Below are 15783 nucleotides of genomic sequence, written 5' to 3'. Positions count from 1 at the left end.
ATTCAGTTCGATGGTATCAAGGTCCATGGTGTGAGACTATGGTATGAATAATTTCCGGTTAGTAACTTAGATACGCTTCGCGTTTATGTACTGTTGAAACTGCGTTGATCTGAAAGGAATTGAATGACGAACGAGGTCAGATAAAGACGGACTAGCGTGATCGCGATATGGTATGCACGTGGTGAAAACGCGCTAGATCTGGCGCACGGACAAGATACCCATTACATCCCGCATGCCGAACATCCCAGCGCTCCTAGCCATATCCATCTTCTCGAAGATAGTCAAGATGCGGGACGGGTAAAATGAAGACTGATGGGCCTCCCGCGGGCACGGCCGTGCCGTCTCTCCCCCCTACGATGATGCCAGCTTGGTTTCCTATCTGAAAGCACCCAATCTCCTATCGAGGTGCCGACTAAAGCAATGGCTACAAACGGGAATAAGGACCTTCACATCCTGATCGTAGGAGCTGGAACAAGCGGATTGCTCATTGCACAGGGTTTGAAGAAGGTATACGATTCAGTCGCAAAACCATCCAACGCCCACATCACTAATACCATCACTTAGGCAAACATATCTTTCTCGATCTTTGAAACCGAGACCTCGACGACATACCAGACGCGCCCACGAGAATGGGGCATGACACTGCATTGGGGGAGTTCCCACATCGCTTCATGCCTGCCAATTGAACTCGCAAATCGCATCCACGAAGCCTTCGCCGACCCGACCCAGGACCAAGCCTCCGCCACAGGTTTATCGGTGTTCAATGGCGAGACGGGCGAGCGCATATTTGAAATCGCAGCGGACAAGCCTTGTCGCGTTAGCCGTAGGAAGATGCGTAACTTGTTCAGCGAGGGCTTAGATGTACAATACGGGAAGAAGTTCACCAGTGCTGTGGTCGGTGACGATGACAAGGTGAGGGTGACATTCGAAGACGGCAGCACAGCCACTGGCCATGTGCTGGTAGGCTGCGATGGCGCAAAGTCGCGAGTTCGCGAAGCCATTGTCGGCACAGAAGCAGCAAAACTCACCAATGCATCTGTCAGCATGTTCAACTTCCCCTACAAATTCGATGCCGACCTCGCCAAGCGCATACGAAACATGAATCCCCTCTTCATTACAAGCATACACCCGAGTCATGGCACCATGTTCTGGCTATCCATACAAGACGTGCCTGACCCCTCCGACCCCGCAACATGGACATTCCAGGTCCTGCAATCGTGGCTGGACTCTAGTGTGCCAGATGATGTGGATCTGTCCACCCTCGAAGGTCGCATGTCGCTCTTCAAGAGGCGCACAGAAGAATATGCGGAGCCTTGGAGATCTGCTGGCCGAGCTGTTGACCCTGCTACCGTGCTTCCACTTGACAAAGGCACGTTCTGGGAGAAGGCTGCCAAATGGGACAACAAGGGTGGGAAGATGACACTTTGTGGTGATGCTGCGCATCCTATGACGCCGCATAGAGGGCAAGGCCTCAACAACGCGTTGCAAGATGCTGCTAATTTCGTCGCTGCTATGCGTAAAGCGCATGGCTCTCCTGAGAAGGGACAGGATCTCAAACAAGCTGTTGATGAGTATGATGCTGAAGTCCTGGAACGGGGTGTATTAGAGATGAACATCTCGCTCAAACAGACACTGTTCATTCACGATTGGGATACGTTGATGCAGAGTCCAATGGTGAAGATGGGTTTGCGTCAGGCAGAGAAGGGCACTCAAAGCACATCTTAGTACGTAGATGGAGCAATTGTTCCATCACAGCATTCAAATATCCCTAGATGACTCTAAATACAGGATATTCATCTCCCACTTCCAACGGAATTTTGTTATAATATGCTTGACTCGCTTCTGCCTCTGGTTCTAGCAGCGCAAAAGCATACCCAGCATTCTTCTGCTTAGTGTCAACCCAGTAGCCTCCAGCAGGTATCGTAACCTCTCGCTGTGTCGCATTAGTCGTTACTGTAGTACCCGCGATGCCCTCGAACTTTGTTTCAGCCAGCTCAGCCGACGTCACCACCAGCGCTTCAACACTGCCGGTGAACTCTTCTTGGAGGACATTGACGGTAACGCCGAGTATGCGGAGACGTTCCGCTACATCTGTCCATGCGCGCGAGAAGACATAGGCTTCTGGCCGAGGTCGGAACAGAGTGACAAGGTAGGGATCACTGTTTCTAGAGCGGACGGGCACGTTGACGAGGGAACCGTTCGACGCGTCGATGAAGGGAACTGTCTTGTTTGTGACACGCTGTTCGTACGCAACAACAATGTCGTCTTTACTCTCGATGAACGCTTTACGTCCTGCCTCAACTTTGCTGTACACGCTGTCGTATTCATTAACCGCTTTGTTAAGGATGGTCTCTAGGACGATGAGGTGGGAAGCTACACGTCGCTGGAAATGCTGATCAGCGATAGCAATACCACGCGTCTCTACCAGGAACGTAAGCGCTTGGTAGTTGCCAGCACCTTTGTGGTTTGCCGCTGGAGTCGCATCAGGCTCTTCGATAGTGATCGTTCCGTTGGCTACGCTGGTGGTAAAGTATGGGAATATCCGGAGGTCGTGGCTTTCAGCAACTGAGAAGATGTCGTGTACAAACTCCTGGTTCAATGCTCGGATATCGGGATGAACGTTCTGGTTCTTGTTGGCTGAGACTAGGAGATCTTGTGCGCGGATGTATTTTTGAGCTACCGGGTTGCCACCTGTGTATTCGTGGTCGTCTATGAAGATGTGAGGGTCAAACTCGGATTGTAGCTTTCTAATAGCTCGCGTTTGCTGTCTCTCGAGCACAGCGTGATCGCGATTAGGATCGTAGTTGGAGGCCAGCTGTCGCTGCAGATATTCCACGCCATCGACATTGTAGCGTGGAAGAATCACAAGATCAACTTTTTCGAGGACTTTCGCGCTCCATTGTGAGTCCTGAGCGAGTCTCCCTAATAGTGCTAGCACACCTTCATCACCTGCTGGCTCGTTTCCGTGCTGGCCCCCTTGGATCCAGATACGTAGCTTGTTGGTACTGTTCTTGCCACTCGTCAGTGTAATGTAGGGTATTCTGCGGCCCTCCTCGGATTCTAGTCCGCTCTTGTAGGTGATCCAGCCGTTACGCTGGGCAATGCCCTTCACAAAGCTTTCTGCAAAACGTCAGCGAGTCTGTAGCTTTTGACGTACAACAACGTACCCAAGTCTTGCTGTGGAGTTGGTCCGGAAGTGCCGTTTGCGAACGTAGCTGGTACGTTATTTGGGCTCACGAAAGCTGGCGATAGTAGCTGAATGCCTTCTACATTGGGAAAGTTGGCTGCCACTTGTGGTGCATCGATTACAACAGGTCTTATGTTGCTGGCATATCGGTCCGCAATAACCGTCGTTGCTTGAACTGTAAGCAAGCTCAATGTAGATCTGGATGGGATTCGCATGGCGATCGATGCGCTCTCAGTCGGCGGAATGTGGTGTGGAGGCTATCTGGCGGGATATTTGAGAAGAGCCGCGAAATGCATCACTGGCAAAAGCTCAAGCGACGTTCGTATATACCTCTACTCCTGATCCCTGTCATGATAGTCGTGATATGTATACCCAAGCACGTTATCGGTCGTGATGGTTGAGCCGGATACCTACATCCTTCGCAGGCATGTTGATGTCTATCAGGGTGCTAGAGTCTTGGTACTACAATGAGCTTCCTTTTGTGGTATAACTTCGACGTGACGTGAGTGGAGACGAACGGCAATCAAGAGGGTGGACTGGGGAGGACGTTGTCGCTTTCCTCCGTTCCCGAGAGCGGAAGGGGCTTGGCAGATGGCGTCATACACGTAGTATATCGCTAGTGGTTGCAGTATTCACCATTCGCACTGCTCTTATACTGACTTCATCAAGTAGCCAGGTAGAAGCTGCTGACTACTGGCCGAAGATTTGCAATGCTTGCACGAATGTGTGGTAGTTTCCGGCGACAGGTGAGGTCTGGCCGCATCAGCTTCATGATTTGTAAACTGTAACCACTATGTAAGGGCGAAGGAATGATATTCGACATCTGGAAGCGAGAGAAATTAGTTTTTAGGTCACCCAAATAGCCTATATCCCAGTCATCCTATTACCACATCTACTCATCCCAAGCAACGGCAAAGAGTGCGACGAGAACAAGTTCTCTATGCTCATGAGTTAGCCTGAAGGCCCTCTGGAGGGGACATTACTCTACTGTTCCAACAGAAACATAAAAGATATCGATATAGGTGGAAGTGAGTTCTGCACACCACGACTTCCAACTCAAAGGAAACCATAATCTCCGCCTGTCACCTAGCTCATTATTTCCCACCTACTGATCCGGCACAGGCGGCGCTCCCAACTCATTCACGAACATACCACTCCGTTCTACCTCCCTCACCCACTGCGCCCAAGGCTTGAACACAATCCACCGATTCATCTCATTCGTCGCCTTCCTCTCCTGACCACTCAAATACCTTATCCCTCCATCCCCGCCACCACCTCTCCCCACATTCGCCAACAACAATGCTTTCGTCTGCACCCTAGCATTACTCGCTGCATAATACGCAAAATCAGTAACCTGTTCCACGCTTTCCCCTGTTGTAACGAAGCCATGTCCCCGCTGCAGGACCGTCGGATGCAAAGGAGATGTAGGCCTCGTTTCGTTCACGCCGAAGTTGTCTGCTAAAGCGGCGCCTAGCCGCGGACTGTTTACCAACATATCTCTCGGATCCCCCTCTTCGTACACCGTTTCAATGTCGAAGTTCGGCACGCTCTCACCAAGAAAGCCGGCCATATGGTACACTGGCTCAAATGATGTATCGATAACAGTATATGGAAGGACATCCTCGGAGTGACTGTGCACAACGGCGTTGACATCAGGATACCGTTTCAAAATCTCGCTATGGATGTAGCGTTCTGCGTAGCCGCCAACTGTGCCGTTGACGGGTGTGCCATCTGAGATGAGGTATTCGCCTATGTCGGCGGGGCTGGACACTGTTGCTGGACCGATTTGCAGCGCGATGAAGAATGTTGTATTGGTGTTTGGATTACGAACACTGACGTGGCCAAAGGGATCGAGGACGTTGTGGTAAGAGAGGATGTGGTTCGCTGTTATGAGCGAGGAGAGTAGGGCTGTGATGTTGACCATTGTGGCTGAAACTTGGGCTGGTTCTAGATCTCAAACCAAGATTGCAAAGCTCGCCGGGAGGGAGAGAGTGTTGGGTCGAGCTACACGATGGGCCCAAGAACTTCAAAAAGAAATAAATGCAAGGATTTGGATGTAAAAGCAACCTGCGGGTGAGCATCATAGCTACGAAAGCGTACAGCGAGGATCTCCGGACCATGGGCCGTAGCGCGGTCTTAGTTTCAGCTTACGATCAGTCTTGCAGACGGGCTACCGAGACTTGGTTGGTGTGCATGCGGCACGATAAAGCTTAGCTAATGAGCACAACTGTATTATTACAATGTGTCTGTTAGGATAAAACACTACTTTACAAGGCCATGAGGTCGTAAGCGCCAAGAACGTCAAGAGATTTCGGATGATAACAATGGTATATAGCGAAGCACCCAAGTTGTGCTGGAGGGGAGTCGGATCATGGTATCGGCCGCGTCTCGCGAGAACGTGTCCAGACGGTGGGGAAGGTGGGAGACGTAATGGTCGATGTTATGCAACGCCAATCTCAGTTGCCAAAGGCCTATCACCGGCCGCCGTTCATAGCGCCCTGGTTGAACTCACTCGTTCCATGGCCAGATTGGTTCGAAAAGTCTGGAAGAACGCCGTTCATACTGATCCCGTCCTCGTACCCCGAGAATCCACCAGTCATGTCTGCCCAGTCCCACTCCAGCGTCATTGGCATTTTCCAGAGATCTTGTGGAACGTTGTTGAAGGTCTGGTCGAACTGGCCCATGCCCGCCATGGCGTTGATGTTGGAGCTGATGCCGTTCACATCACCACCAGTGGTCATTGGTAAACTTTGTGATTGTTGGAGCATCTGGGCGGTGATACCTGGTGAGCCATATTGGCTCATCTGGATATTGGGCTGTAAGGAGTCGTGTGTGAAGTTTGGTGAGAAGGGGAATGGCTGCGCATGTTAGCAGTGACCTCAGCATGACAGTGGTAGAGCCTACCTCGTTGAACCCCTGGAAGTCCGGATTGAAGATCATGCCTTCTGATTGGTTATTGTTCTGTGGAGTAGTGGCCTGCTGAGGTGACGAGTGTGCGTTACGACCCGTCGAGAGCAGCTCGGCCGCTGTTGCTTCGATTTGTGCGTCTTGCTCGCTGTCGCCTTGCTTCCTCTTCCGTCGCGACGCGTGTTCGCGATCGGCTTTTTCTAGCACAATAGTAGCAATGCGCTCGAATTCAGCACACACTGTGCACATGCGCTTGACACTGCCGCTTCCTTGGTCGTCGTTGAGCATGTTCAGAAAGTTGACGACCAGCTTCATAAGCTTGAGATCCGATCGTGATCGCGTATCCTGTGGGTTTTGTAAGATGTTGGCAAAGAGCGTAACTAATGCAGTGACTGGGAAGTAAATCACTAGCCAGACACAAGATAAATCGCCTTTCGGTATGTACTTCAGGAGATGTATCGAGGCTCGGGCGGCCTGAACACACAGTTGGGCGGACATGAAGACTCTCGGGTTGAGAGGTCGAGCATTCAGTCCTTGTATCGCAAAGTTGGACAATCGACTAGTCCAGTATCCGTGATGTACACTCATACGGTGGATGGTGGTTAAACAGTTGTAATAGCCAAGATGCAGTACTGCGACTTGGAGAATGAGCGGGGTATGTGATGCCTTGATGTCATGCTCTGGCCGGAACTCTAATGGTATGTCGTCCTTCCATGCTTCTAGCTCTTTGTCCAGCTCGCCAATGGTATTTAGCAGTTCCCCGTCGGTCTGTTTAGATGCCTTTACGGAATAGAGACCCTTGTAAACTTTGCTTTGAATCACGGAGAAGGTGCACATGAGACGGAATAGGTTCATAGTGCCCTTTCCGTCAGCCAGCGGAATGTTCCCGATGTTGTCTGGTGGGGTGTCGCTAGGCAATTCGACATTCATGTCGTCGTCATCCTGTACAGGTGGTCTGCCGGATCGCAAGCAGATGCTTGATGGTGTTAGTCTATGGTAAGCTTAAGAGAGCTACAAAGACTCACTCTTTATCTAACATGTAGGCTATCCAGAAGACACGTCTTCGTTGCTCGACCTCGGCGGAGTTGAGGCTAAAGTTGGCACCTTTCTTATGGAGACCAATGCTGTGTGCAAGCCGCATGGCTGTGGCAACGAAGAAATAGGTAGGTTGTGGGTTCGGCGTTCCTAGAAGGAACAGACCCTGGAAGATGTTAGTTGGGGCAAGGCGAACCTCTCGTCTCTGATACGCACTATTCCTAGCAAAGCCTGAACGCTAAGGAGATCTGTATTGCGCATGGTAAGCTCTACCATGACACTCATGGCATTCTTCAGGTATTGCCACGCCTTTTCGTCTTCTTCTGCTGGAACCAGGTTGCTCATGACGCGCAGTCGGTGTGCGAAAGCCAGGGCGACGTTCAAGCTGGCCCACCACCCGGATCCTTCATAGGGGTCTTTCGAGTAGTGCTTGTCTACGAGATGCATGAAAGTTGGTTCGTGGAACAGCGGAAACATGCAGTTGAAGTTTTCGAAGTAGTCCTTGAGTAGTGACAGGGCCTCGTGCTTGGGCGGCAATTGTTTGTAGACTCTACGCTTGAAGATGTCCTGGAACACGTCGGGTCGCCATTGGATCCACTTGTTGTCCTCGACGGCGGCTGTAGAGATCATGTCGCGGAAAGAGTTGTCCCCAGTCTTTTCATTCACCCATTGTATACCCTTGGGCGAGAAGATGGAGAAACCTGACGATGAGCCTGAAAAGGTTAGCGCATAGAAACAACAAGTACGGGAAGCGTACCGATATATCTGGTCTCTCCGCAGTTGTTTGTCACCAACGAGCACATCATCTCGGCGAGCGCATCCTCTTCCTTGTCTTTTGGGTTTTGGGTGTGCTCCTCTGGCTCTGGTGAGGCGGTACCGCTCCTCGGGCTGGGGAGAGCTGGTTGTGCTGGTGTGCCGTTGGCAGTGGATTGGCCGGTCGGGGGTGCCATTGATTCTCGCCTTTCACCGATGCTGGCCCTGGGTGTGGCCGATCGCCCAGCTCTTGCTTCGAGTCGTCTCTCCAGTGTGGCCAGATCGGTGCTGCCGTCGTCGTCTTCGGGGAGGACGCCGGAGAGGCGCATCAGGGACTCCATGCGCGCAAGTCGGTTCTCGAGACCTTCGATGTACTTGGCGCTATGCATGGTCAGCTTCATGTGCGCGTGGTCATGGTGATGGTGATTCCTACCCCTTGGGCGGTTGCCTCTTCTTCTCGACCTGTGTGAAGATGCATTCCGTCTTGTAGTTCTGGCAGTGTGTGCACGACGGCATCTTGCCGTCGCACTTGATCTTCTTCTTCCGGCACATGTCGCAAGCCTGCATCTGTCAGCATGGCACTATGCTACTCGCCGCCCGCAGTGTGTACCCTTGCAATGCGCCGCCGCTTGGGGTCGCTGCCATCGTTGTCGTCGTGCATGTCGTCGTGGGCGAACATGTTGCCCGGGGGCATCTGCGACGGGTCGTAGCTGCCGCTTCCGAACAGACGCGGTGGTGGAGGGTTCATCATGGGCGGGCCGGCCCCGTAGAAGCCGTTGTTGGCGGGATTCATGGCGTATTAGGTGTCGCTCTCGCGAGGTCGTCAGTCGTCAAAGTCCTAGGGCAATTGGGCCCTGGCGGATATCCGGGGGTTCGCGTTGTTTTGTGAGGGCGGCTATGGTTCGGGCTGTGCGGAGGGGTCTGGCGGAGCGTCTAGTGCTCAGGGAGATGAAACGCTGCCGAGGGTCACATCTACAGGGCCCTGAGGATGGCTGTCGCAGACTCGCCGACTATCGATGAGGCAGAAGCTTGTTGCAGACGACCAAGACCAGCCCAAAGCGGGAGCGTCGTGTGGCGTCGTCTTGTCGTGACGACGGTTACTTGTCTGGGCACAGCGTTGACAGGGAAAAAAGACACGCCCAGGCAACTTTCCTTCTCCGCGTCTACTACAATATAGTGCTGTCAGACTGCAACGCCGCGTCGTCCGTAGTTCGCGCGTCCAGCCTTAGTCAGACACGAGCCACGCACCTGAGGCTGAAAGCGGAATAGCAGAGATGACGTTGTGATATTGCTTCTGTCCCACGCGGTCGCCAGCGCCAACTTTCAAAGCACAGATGCACACTCTTAGCCTTGACTCTTCACTTCTACATCTCTTTGACAACTCACGCGCTACGCCGTAAGCGCCTCCTCCAAGAATAGTACGTCAGCATTCCTTACATGCTTTTCCCCAACCCTCCAGCTTACACAACGGTCGCGTACCTGTCGGTTGTGCCGGGATGCGCTATGGGCACACCGCTACCAAAAGACACGTGCCGAGCGGTAGCCACATCGAGGAAGCCGTCAACGTTGCCTACCCTCGTGCTGCGCCACCACACCCGTTGCATCGTCGCATCTTCACCCCTCCTGACATTACTACCGGGCGGTTACATGCTCAGTACTGACTCGTTCTAGTTTGAGAATCTTTGAGACCTGCAAAAAAAAAAAACACAGACTCACCATCAGCCATGGCACCAATGACTGCTGAGGAACTTTCAAATCACCCAGAATACCCCCATACTATCTGGGACCTAAAACCAGAAAAGAAAGGCAAAGCCGTTGTAGCCAAGGACAGAGGCGGTCCCCTTAACATCGCTTACGAGATCCATGGTCATGGCGACAGACACCTCGTGGTAAGTCGCCCCACTATCGGTATTAATATCTTCTCCAACTTGATGCGCTGCATATCAGGCACCAAAGAAAAGCTTGTCTTTGACTAGGATGCATTTGTAATGTTGTCTTCTACCAATCGTCAGGTAGCGGCACCCTGTCACTGTTTCGTTTCAGTTGCATTGATCGTCTCAACTACGATGTATCGTGTCTCAAGTTGCCGAGTACGCAACGAATACGTACTTTTCTGCATTCAGCCCTTAACCGTTCTCGGCATCTTCCGTCTCTACATTCACGTCAACGTGGCGCTTGTGCCTTGTTACAACAAGAGTCAATAACTGACACTATGTAGTGGGTCATGGGCCTTGGTGGCATGAAATACGCATGGCAGCGTCAGACAAAAGACTTTGGCCACACCAAAGGCGACCAATACTCGTCGTTAGTAACTGACAACCGGGGTATTGGTGACTCCGACAAGCCCACATCAAGATACTCTACATCTGCCATGGCCCAAGACATTGTCGAAGTCCTCGATCATGTCGGCTGGACCGGTGACCGTGAACTACACGTGATTGGTATAAGCATGGGTGGCATGATTGCCCAGGAAATAGTGAGTCCATTCATCTCTCCATCGTCATCCACACAAATTGTACTGGTGGAGTAGTCGTCTTCGGATCGGATGCTATACCTTCCGTCTTTGAACACAAATTCTCTCAAGTGTTGTCGACTAGAGCTTCAAACATTTCTCATACCCAGCATCATCCTGTAATCTCAACGGTACATTGAGCTTCCGCCCCGCTCAACTTTACCCCGCCCCCACCTGTTCGTCAATGCCGCACATATGATCGTCTATGCATGCCGATCATGATGATTGCAGCAAAAAATCCCATTCCGATCAGCTAGAAATTTGTAGAACCTCTAAGCGCTAATAATAGTCTAGGCCATGTTGATACCACAACGGATTTGCACACTCTCGCTCGTATCCACAGCTGCACAATTATTCAGAACAAATGTACGCCCCAACCCTAGCAAACTTTCGCAGATTAGCTAACCCTCGCAGGGCTTCATCGAAAACCTCTGGAACCGAGCCAATCTCTTCATCCCCAAATCTCTCGATGCCCAAATCGAAGGCGTAAAGAAGAACCTCTACACACAGCAATGGCTCGACGCGCCCGACACTCTCGAACCTGTCGTCCAAGCCTTTCCTACAAACGGTGACCGTTTTGCTGCAAACGAAATCTGGAAACGATCACATCCCGAGTACTTTGGTAAGGCTGGATTCATGCTGCAAGCTATCGCCGCGGGGTGGCACCACAAGAGCCCGGAGCAACTGCAGCAGATTGCAAAGACTGTAGGCAAGAACAGGATCATGGTTATCCATGGCACCCAGGATCGCATGTTGACTTTCCCATTGGGTGTTGTGCTTTGGAGAGGATTAGAGAGGGGGGAGGGCCCGACCGGAAAGGAGAACTGGTTGGGTATCGAGGAAGAGGAGGATATCTGGCAGGAAGGTGAGGTTGAGAAGCATTTCATCAAGGGGCAGGGGCATGTGTTGCCGGCGGAGATGAGGGAAGACTTTAACGTATGGATTGAGGGATTGGTCGAGAGGGGTATCAAACTTAATGAAGAGCAGGGCCTGTAGAGGATGACTATGACGACTGTGAATGGTCTAATGACACGCGTACGTCAGCTTCCGATAGATTCAGACTTGGGGGACTGAGAATGCGGACAGCAGTGGCGAGTATCCGTGACATTCATACCCCAAGTTAGCCACACACGTAGGTTCCAGCGTTTGTTTCTCAGTAGATGAGCATTTGCACCTTATGTCATTCGAATAAATATATACATGTAGAAAGAGTGTCCGTAAGCCCATACACGGAACAATAACCGAAATGTAACGCACACTCATCTCATTCCAATACATCCACCCTAAGCACCAAGGGCCTTGGTAATGTAGTCAGTGCCCAGTTTCTGGGTAGGGGCATCGTTGGGGTACTGAAGATGCTGAGCATTGATACCCGCACCGTGTGTAGTGTCGCATACACCGTCACCCTGACAAATGCGTTAGTAATCTTGTAACATGACATGAACAACAGGATACATACGAAGATGCAAACATCGAGCGTCTTGGCAACCCAGTTGGATGGGATGCCTCCTCCAAGTGCTGCGGAAAGTCCATTGACGTTCTTGGTCGTGGTGCCACCGTTGTTGTCCACGTTGCACGCCAATCCAGACTTGTGTGCTGGGTCACCGATGAGGAAGACACCCTTTACAGCATCGAACTTGGCGCCCGTCAACTGAGACATGGCGTTGACGGTGGCCTGAGCACCCTGAGAGTAGCCCTCAAGGATGAAGCATTCATTTGGTGAAGTGCTCAGTGTAGTAGTGATCTTGTTGATAATGTCTCGTGTACCCGCGGCACTGTTCTGGGAGAAGTCGGCAGTGTAAACAGTGTTGTAGGTCTTGCCGCCGGAGACAGCAGCGCGGACGCGGGAGTTGATTGTACGGAACCCAGCAGATTCGCCTTGGAGTTCACCAGTACCGCGGGTGTTGATGATGGTGTATGAGGGGCAAGAAGAAGAGGCGGCACGCTTGACTTCCTCTACTGGAGCGGCGGAAGCCAAGGCGAAAAGAGTGGCGGGAACGATGGCTGAGAAACGCATGTTGAAGGTAGTAAGAAGATGTATGTAGAAGTAGAAGTAGAGCGACTGTATTGAGTTACCGTATTGTCAAGGTGGTGATCATATCAACGAGGATCCAGACTCCCTTATATATCCAGTTCACATCTGTTACCATGCCGTGTGGGTAAGGAAAAAGCACTGTCGATATGCCATGTCACCTCGGCAGAGATCCTTAGCGCGTTTCACTGGCCGATCCCCAGGTATCTCTCTATACCTGAAGGGGTAGAACATACATGCGCTCGGAGCACTAGAGATGGTCGTAGGCATCTGTCCCGTAGTCTCTTGATCGACGCCACGCCCAATCGACTGTCACCGTCTTACCCGCATAGACGTTTGGTTCCCTTCAGTTTGGAGACCAAAAACCGAAAAGAAGGTATAGGTGGTTTGACTGGAGCTTGCTGTATCTTCAACGGCATGACGTCGAGGTTATTTGCATCGTACGACGATTCCAGGATACCGATGTTGGTGTGGCGGCGAGAACTTGCGAAACATCGTCATACTCATGGCTTGCTTGAACGCGACTGGGAACATTCCATCCCAGGCTTTTACTCGAAACAGCCATGAAGTGGGGGCGTAGCCTCACACCTCCAATAGCAAGACACGCCGAACTGATCGTGCTCTGGATGGTGACTACAATGGTGCAGATGTTTGGTGCGCCTCACCCGGCGGGCCAATGTCTTGACGACTCGGCAACCTCGTCCGCATCATTCTGTTTTACCCTGTTCGGAATACTTGCCTGCTCGTTGCGGTTCGACAGCATGCCGGAATGGCCAGATTGAGGACGCCAATTGTTGCTCCTTGTCGTCGATCGGCATTGAGCCTCGGCTCTCAAGCACGGCAAATGAACAAGGGTATTCGGCATCGGTGGAGGTACCTGATATGGATGGTAGATGCGTAGATATCTAAGATGTGAGGTCGGAGATTATCGAAAAAAAGCAAGTGCTAACTCCTTGCAGCGCGGAACATGCTGTTACGACATCAGACAGGTTCGAGAAGGAGTTCAAGATGCATTAAGGGTGCAAGTAGCGGAAGCGGAGAGACAATATGCAGGAGACGGCGGGCAACCTTGGTCGATCTTGCTCTACACAGTATGGTGGCGTTGATCATTGCGGGTCCCGCTGATCCGAGGAACGGTTTAGTGTGGCGCTTGGTAGGCTAAGCATCGTCGAGCCTAGACATCAGTCTGGCATCTTGACTGGGGGGTCGGCAGGGGGTCGTCCGAGTTCAAACTTTATAAACGTCTTGGGAAGTCGACACGCTGTATGCGCTTTGACTAGTAGTTAGCTCAACAGCTTATTCCCAGAGTAATCAGGCCGCAGTCTAGGTCGCGACTTCGATGTGCCTTGATCAGAGAACATGATGATGTCGCATTTTAGGTCAAAGTCTAAAAGGCGGATATGCAAGCGACTGAGAAGTGACATAACCTAATGTGACGTCTTTTGCGCTAGACCGAGTGTCACAGGCGCCTTCAAAACGTGGCCACGTGTGACGCTAACTCCACTCTTCTTCCTCTTCATTTCCAGCTCCAGGAAGTCCCTACGCCACCTTTTGGGAATAACTCGCCGATTGTTATGCCCGCGGAAGGATTCACGGCCTTTGAGTCACTACAAAACCGGAGGCACATCTTCTTTCTAGACTCTTCCCTTCTTCTGCAGCTGTGCTTGCAGGATGTTTTAATCGTAATGACATTCTTTTGCAGGTATAGAAGGTCAGAACCTAGAAGTCTACGAAAGAATGCTTCATATGCGCAAGATAATTTTGAAGAGAGAACATTCAGAGTCAATTGTAGCTTAGGTATGGGTCTTAGCCGAGTACTCAAAAGGTGTTATAACCATGCTAGCCACCAACATGTAATTTTGTTAATCAGGACGAAGGAAGCTCAGACAGAGGTATGGGCTGGAAGCACTTTCACATATTCGTTCCAGGCGTCAAACGTAAACCCAGAGCTTTCTAGTACTTCGTGGGCGCTTCGTGTCTCGTTTCGTACATAAAAGGAGGTTTCATAAGAATAAGAGACAGAACAAAAGGTTTCTAAATATGACATTATGTGTGCAACTCTGGCTTAGTGTTCGAGACTCCAAATTGGATCAGAGCTCGATCATGGGCTACGAACAGACATGAATAGGCAACGTGTTCTTGTTCAACCTTCCATTAAGATCGGTATCACAATACCCTTGGAGGCATTCGCTCCTAATCCAGTATCTTAATTTTGTTTCTAACATGTCTTCCCCTCCAACTTGCTGACGACAACAATGAAGACCATGACTACCGCAATTGGTGCTTTTTGTACCCATTCTTTTCTTCAAGTATTACAATTCCAGATCTCATTTCGAATCCACATGCCATATCACTATCAATGATATAGACACAGACAGACGCACAGCATTGCCATTAAGATTCATCTTCTTTATTTTGGAATAATAGGATGTGGAGATTGGTGTAGAAGTAATGATTTTGGGCACCAGAAAATGGTTTTTATACCGTATTCCTAGTGTACCTGTCTAAACAGACCAGGAACTCGATACACATACCTGGTTGTGGGCTTTCAATCGAAAGTCATAATTCCAAATGTCTTCTTACACATAGTCCTTCTACCAGCCATTTTGTTTTCACATGAGCAAACCAGTTAATACAATCTACCTCAGTCGCTATCGACTTCTTTGACTTCCATCGAACAAAGTGAGAAAAGTTTCTGGAGAGTTTCGGGTCATGATTCTTGATGAGACAAAGATAGCTCGGCTGTCAGACAGAGACTTGTGTCCAACCAGAAGGGAGCAGATTGGCACAGGATATGTCTCGTTGGTAAAGTCCAAAAAATTGAGCATGACATATATGCAAGCAGAGAAATGCCGTCCAGTATGTCATCAACCCATCCCTACTTTGAATTCCCATGCATTAGACGCTTTGGGTCGTAGGCTGGAAGTTTAAAGACAGGTATAGGGAGCCCAAGTATGACTGGCGAGCATAGCGCTTTTAGCTATGGAAACAGGACAGATTGTCTCGCAACATGAACCTGGAATCTTGTGTTTTGAACCTCCATCATGTAATCTTCCCATCCTTTTTTTTTAACCAAGAAGAAACTTGGAAGTTGGTATTAGAGTAACAGTTTGGTTGTCGGAGGGTGATCATGTATACTTGCAGAAAGCAAACAGCCAGATTCACCACGTAGGTCTGGGCGACTATTTCTCCCAGTCCACATAAAACGCAACCGAGGACTTTTGGAAAGACTTGAGCAAGAACATTGGTGTAGCAGTAAACGTCCAGTAGGCAAACGGTATATGCAATTGCGAAGCGTCGGAAACTACGCAGTTTCACTGCATAATCGAAAGTAAAAATCCGGTGTTCGTAGACAAC

At 50.7% G+C, this 15783-nt stretch overlaps 4 protein-coding genes across 4 annotated transcripts; 2 read left to right on the top strand and 2 right to left on the bottom strand.

The window, feature by feature from the left end:
• Positions 1 to 420: 420 nt before the first annotated feature.
• On the top strand, positions 421 to 1725 carry GT037_009460 (fad nad-binding domain-containing protein; the record flags this gene model as incomplete). Its single annotated transcript, XM_038934507.1, has 2 exons — positions 421 to 507; positions 565 to 1725. The coding sequence occupies 2 exons, from the start codon at positions 421 to 423 to the stop codon at positions 1723 to 1725; spliced, it is 1248 nt and encodes a 415-aa protein (XP_038782782.1).
• Positions 1726 to 1768: 43 nt separating this feature from the next.
• Positions 1769 to 8675, bottom strand: GT037_009459 (uncharacterized protein; the record flags this gene model as incomplete). The annotated part of the gene is made up of 12 exons (XM_038934506.1): positions 1769 to 3120; positions 3168 to 3444; positions 3518 to 3525; positions 4075 to 4125; positions 4340 to 5134; positions 5700 to 6045; positions 6092 to 7070; positions 7120 to 7295; positions 7346 to 7842; positions 7887 to 8263; positions 8316 to 8443; positions 8493 to 8675. 12 exons carry the CDS (start codon positions 8673 to 8675, stop codon positions 1769 to 1771), a joined length of 5169 nt encoding a protein of 1722 aa, XP_038782781.1.
• Positions 8676 to 9606: 931 nt separating this feature from the next.
• On the top strand, positions 9607 to 11390 carry GT037_009458 (uncharacterized protein; the record flags this gene model as incomplete). The annotated part of the gene is made up of 4 exons (XM_038934505.1): positions 9607 to 9771; positions 10101 to 10358; positions 10689 to 10760; positions 10809 to 11390. The coding sequence occupies 4 exons, from the start codon at positions 9607 to 9609 to the stop codon at positions 11388 to 11390; spliced, it is 1077 nt and encodes a 358-aa protein (XP_038782780.1).
• A 287-nt stretch (positions 11391 to 11677) lies between these two features.
• Positions 11678 to 12411, bottom strand: GT037_009457 (uncharacterized protein; the record flags this gene model as incomplete). The annotated part of the gene is made up of 2 exons (XM_038934504.1): positions 11678 to 11800; positions 11854 to 12411. 2 exons carry the CDS (start codon positions 12409 to 12411, stop codon positions 11678 to 11680), a joined length of 681 nt encoding a protein of 226 aa, XP_038782779.1.
• Between the last annotated feature and the right edge of the window lie 3372 nt (positions 12412 to 15783).

The sequence above is a fragment of the Alternaria burnsii genome, assembly GCF_013036055.1.
Source record: "Alternaria burnsii strain CBS107.38 chromosome Unknown 728, whole genome shotgun sequence".
Taxonomy (NCBI): Eukaryota; Fungi; Ascomycota; class Dothideomycetes; order Pleosporales; family Pleosporaceae; genus Alternaria; species Alternaria burnsii.
This window is presented reverse-complemented; position numbering and strand designations above follow the sequence as displayed.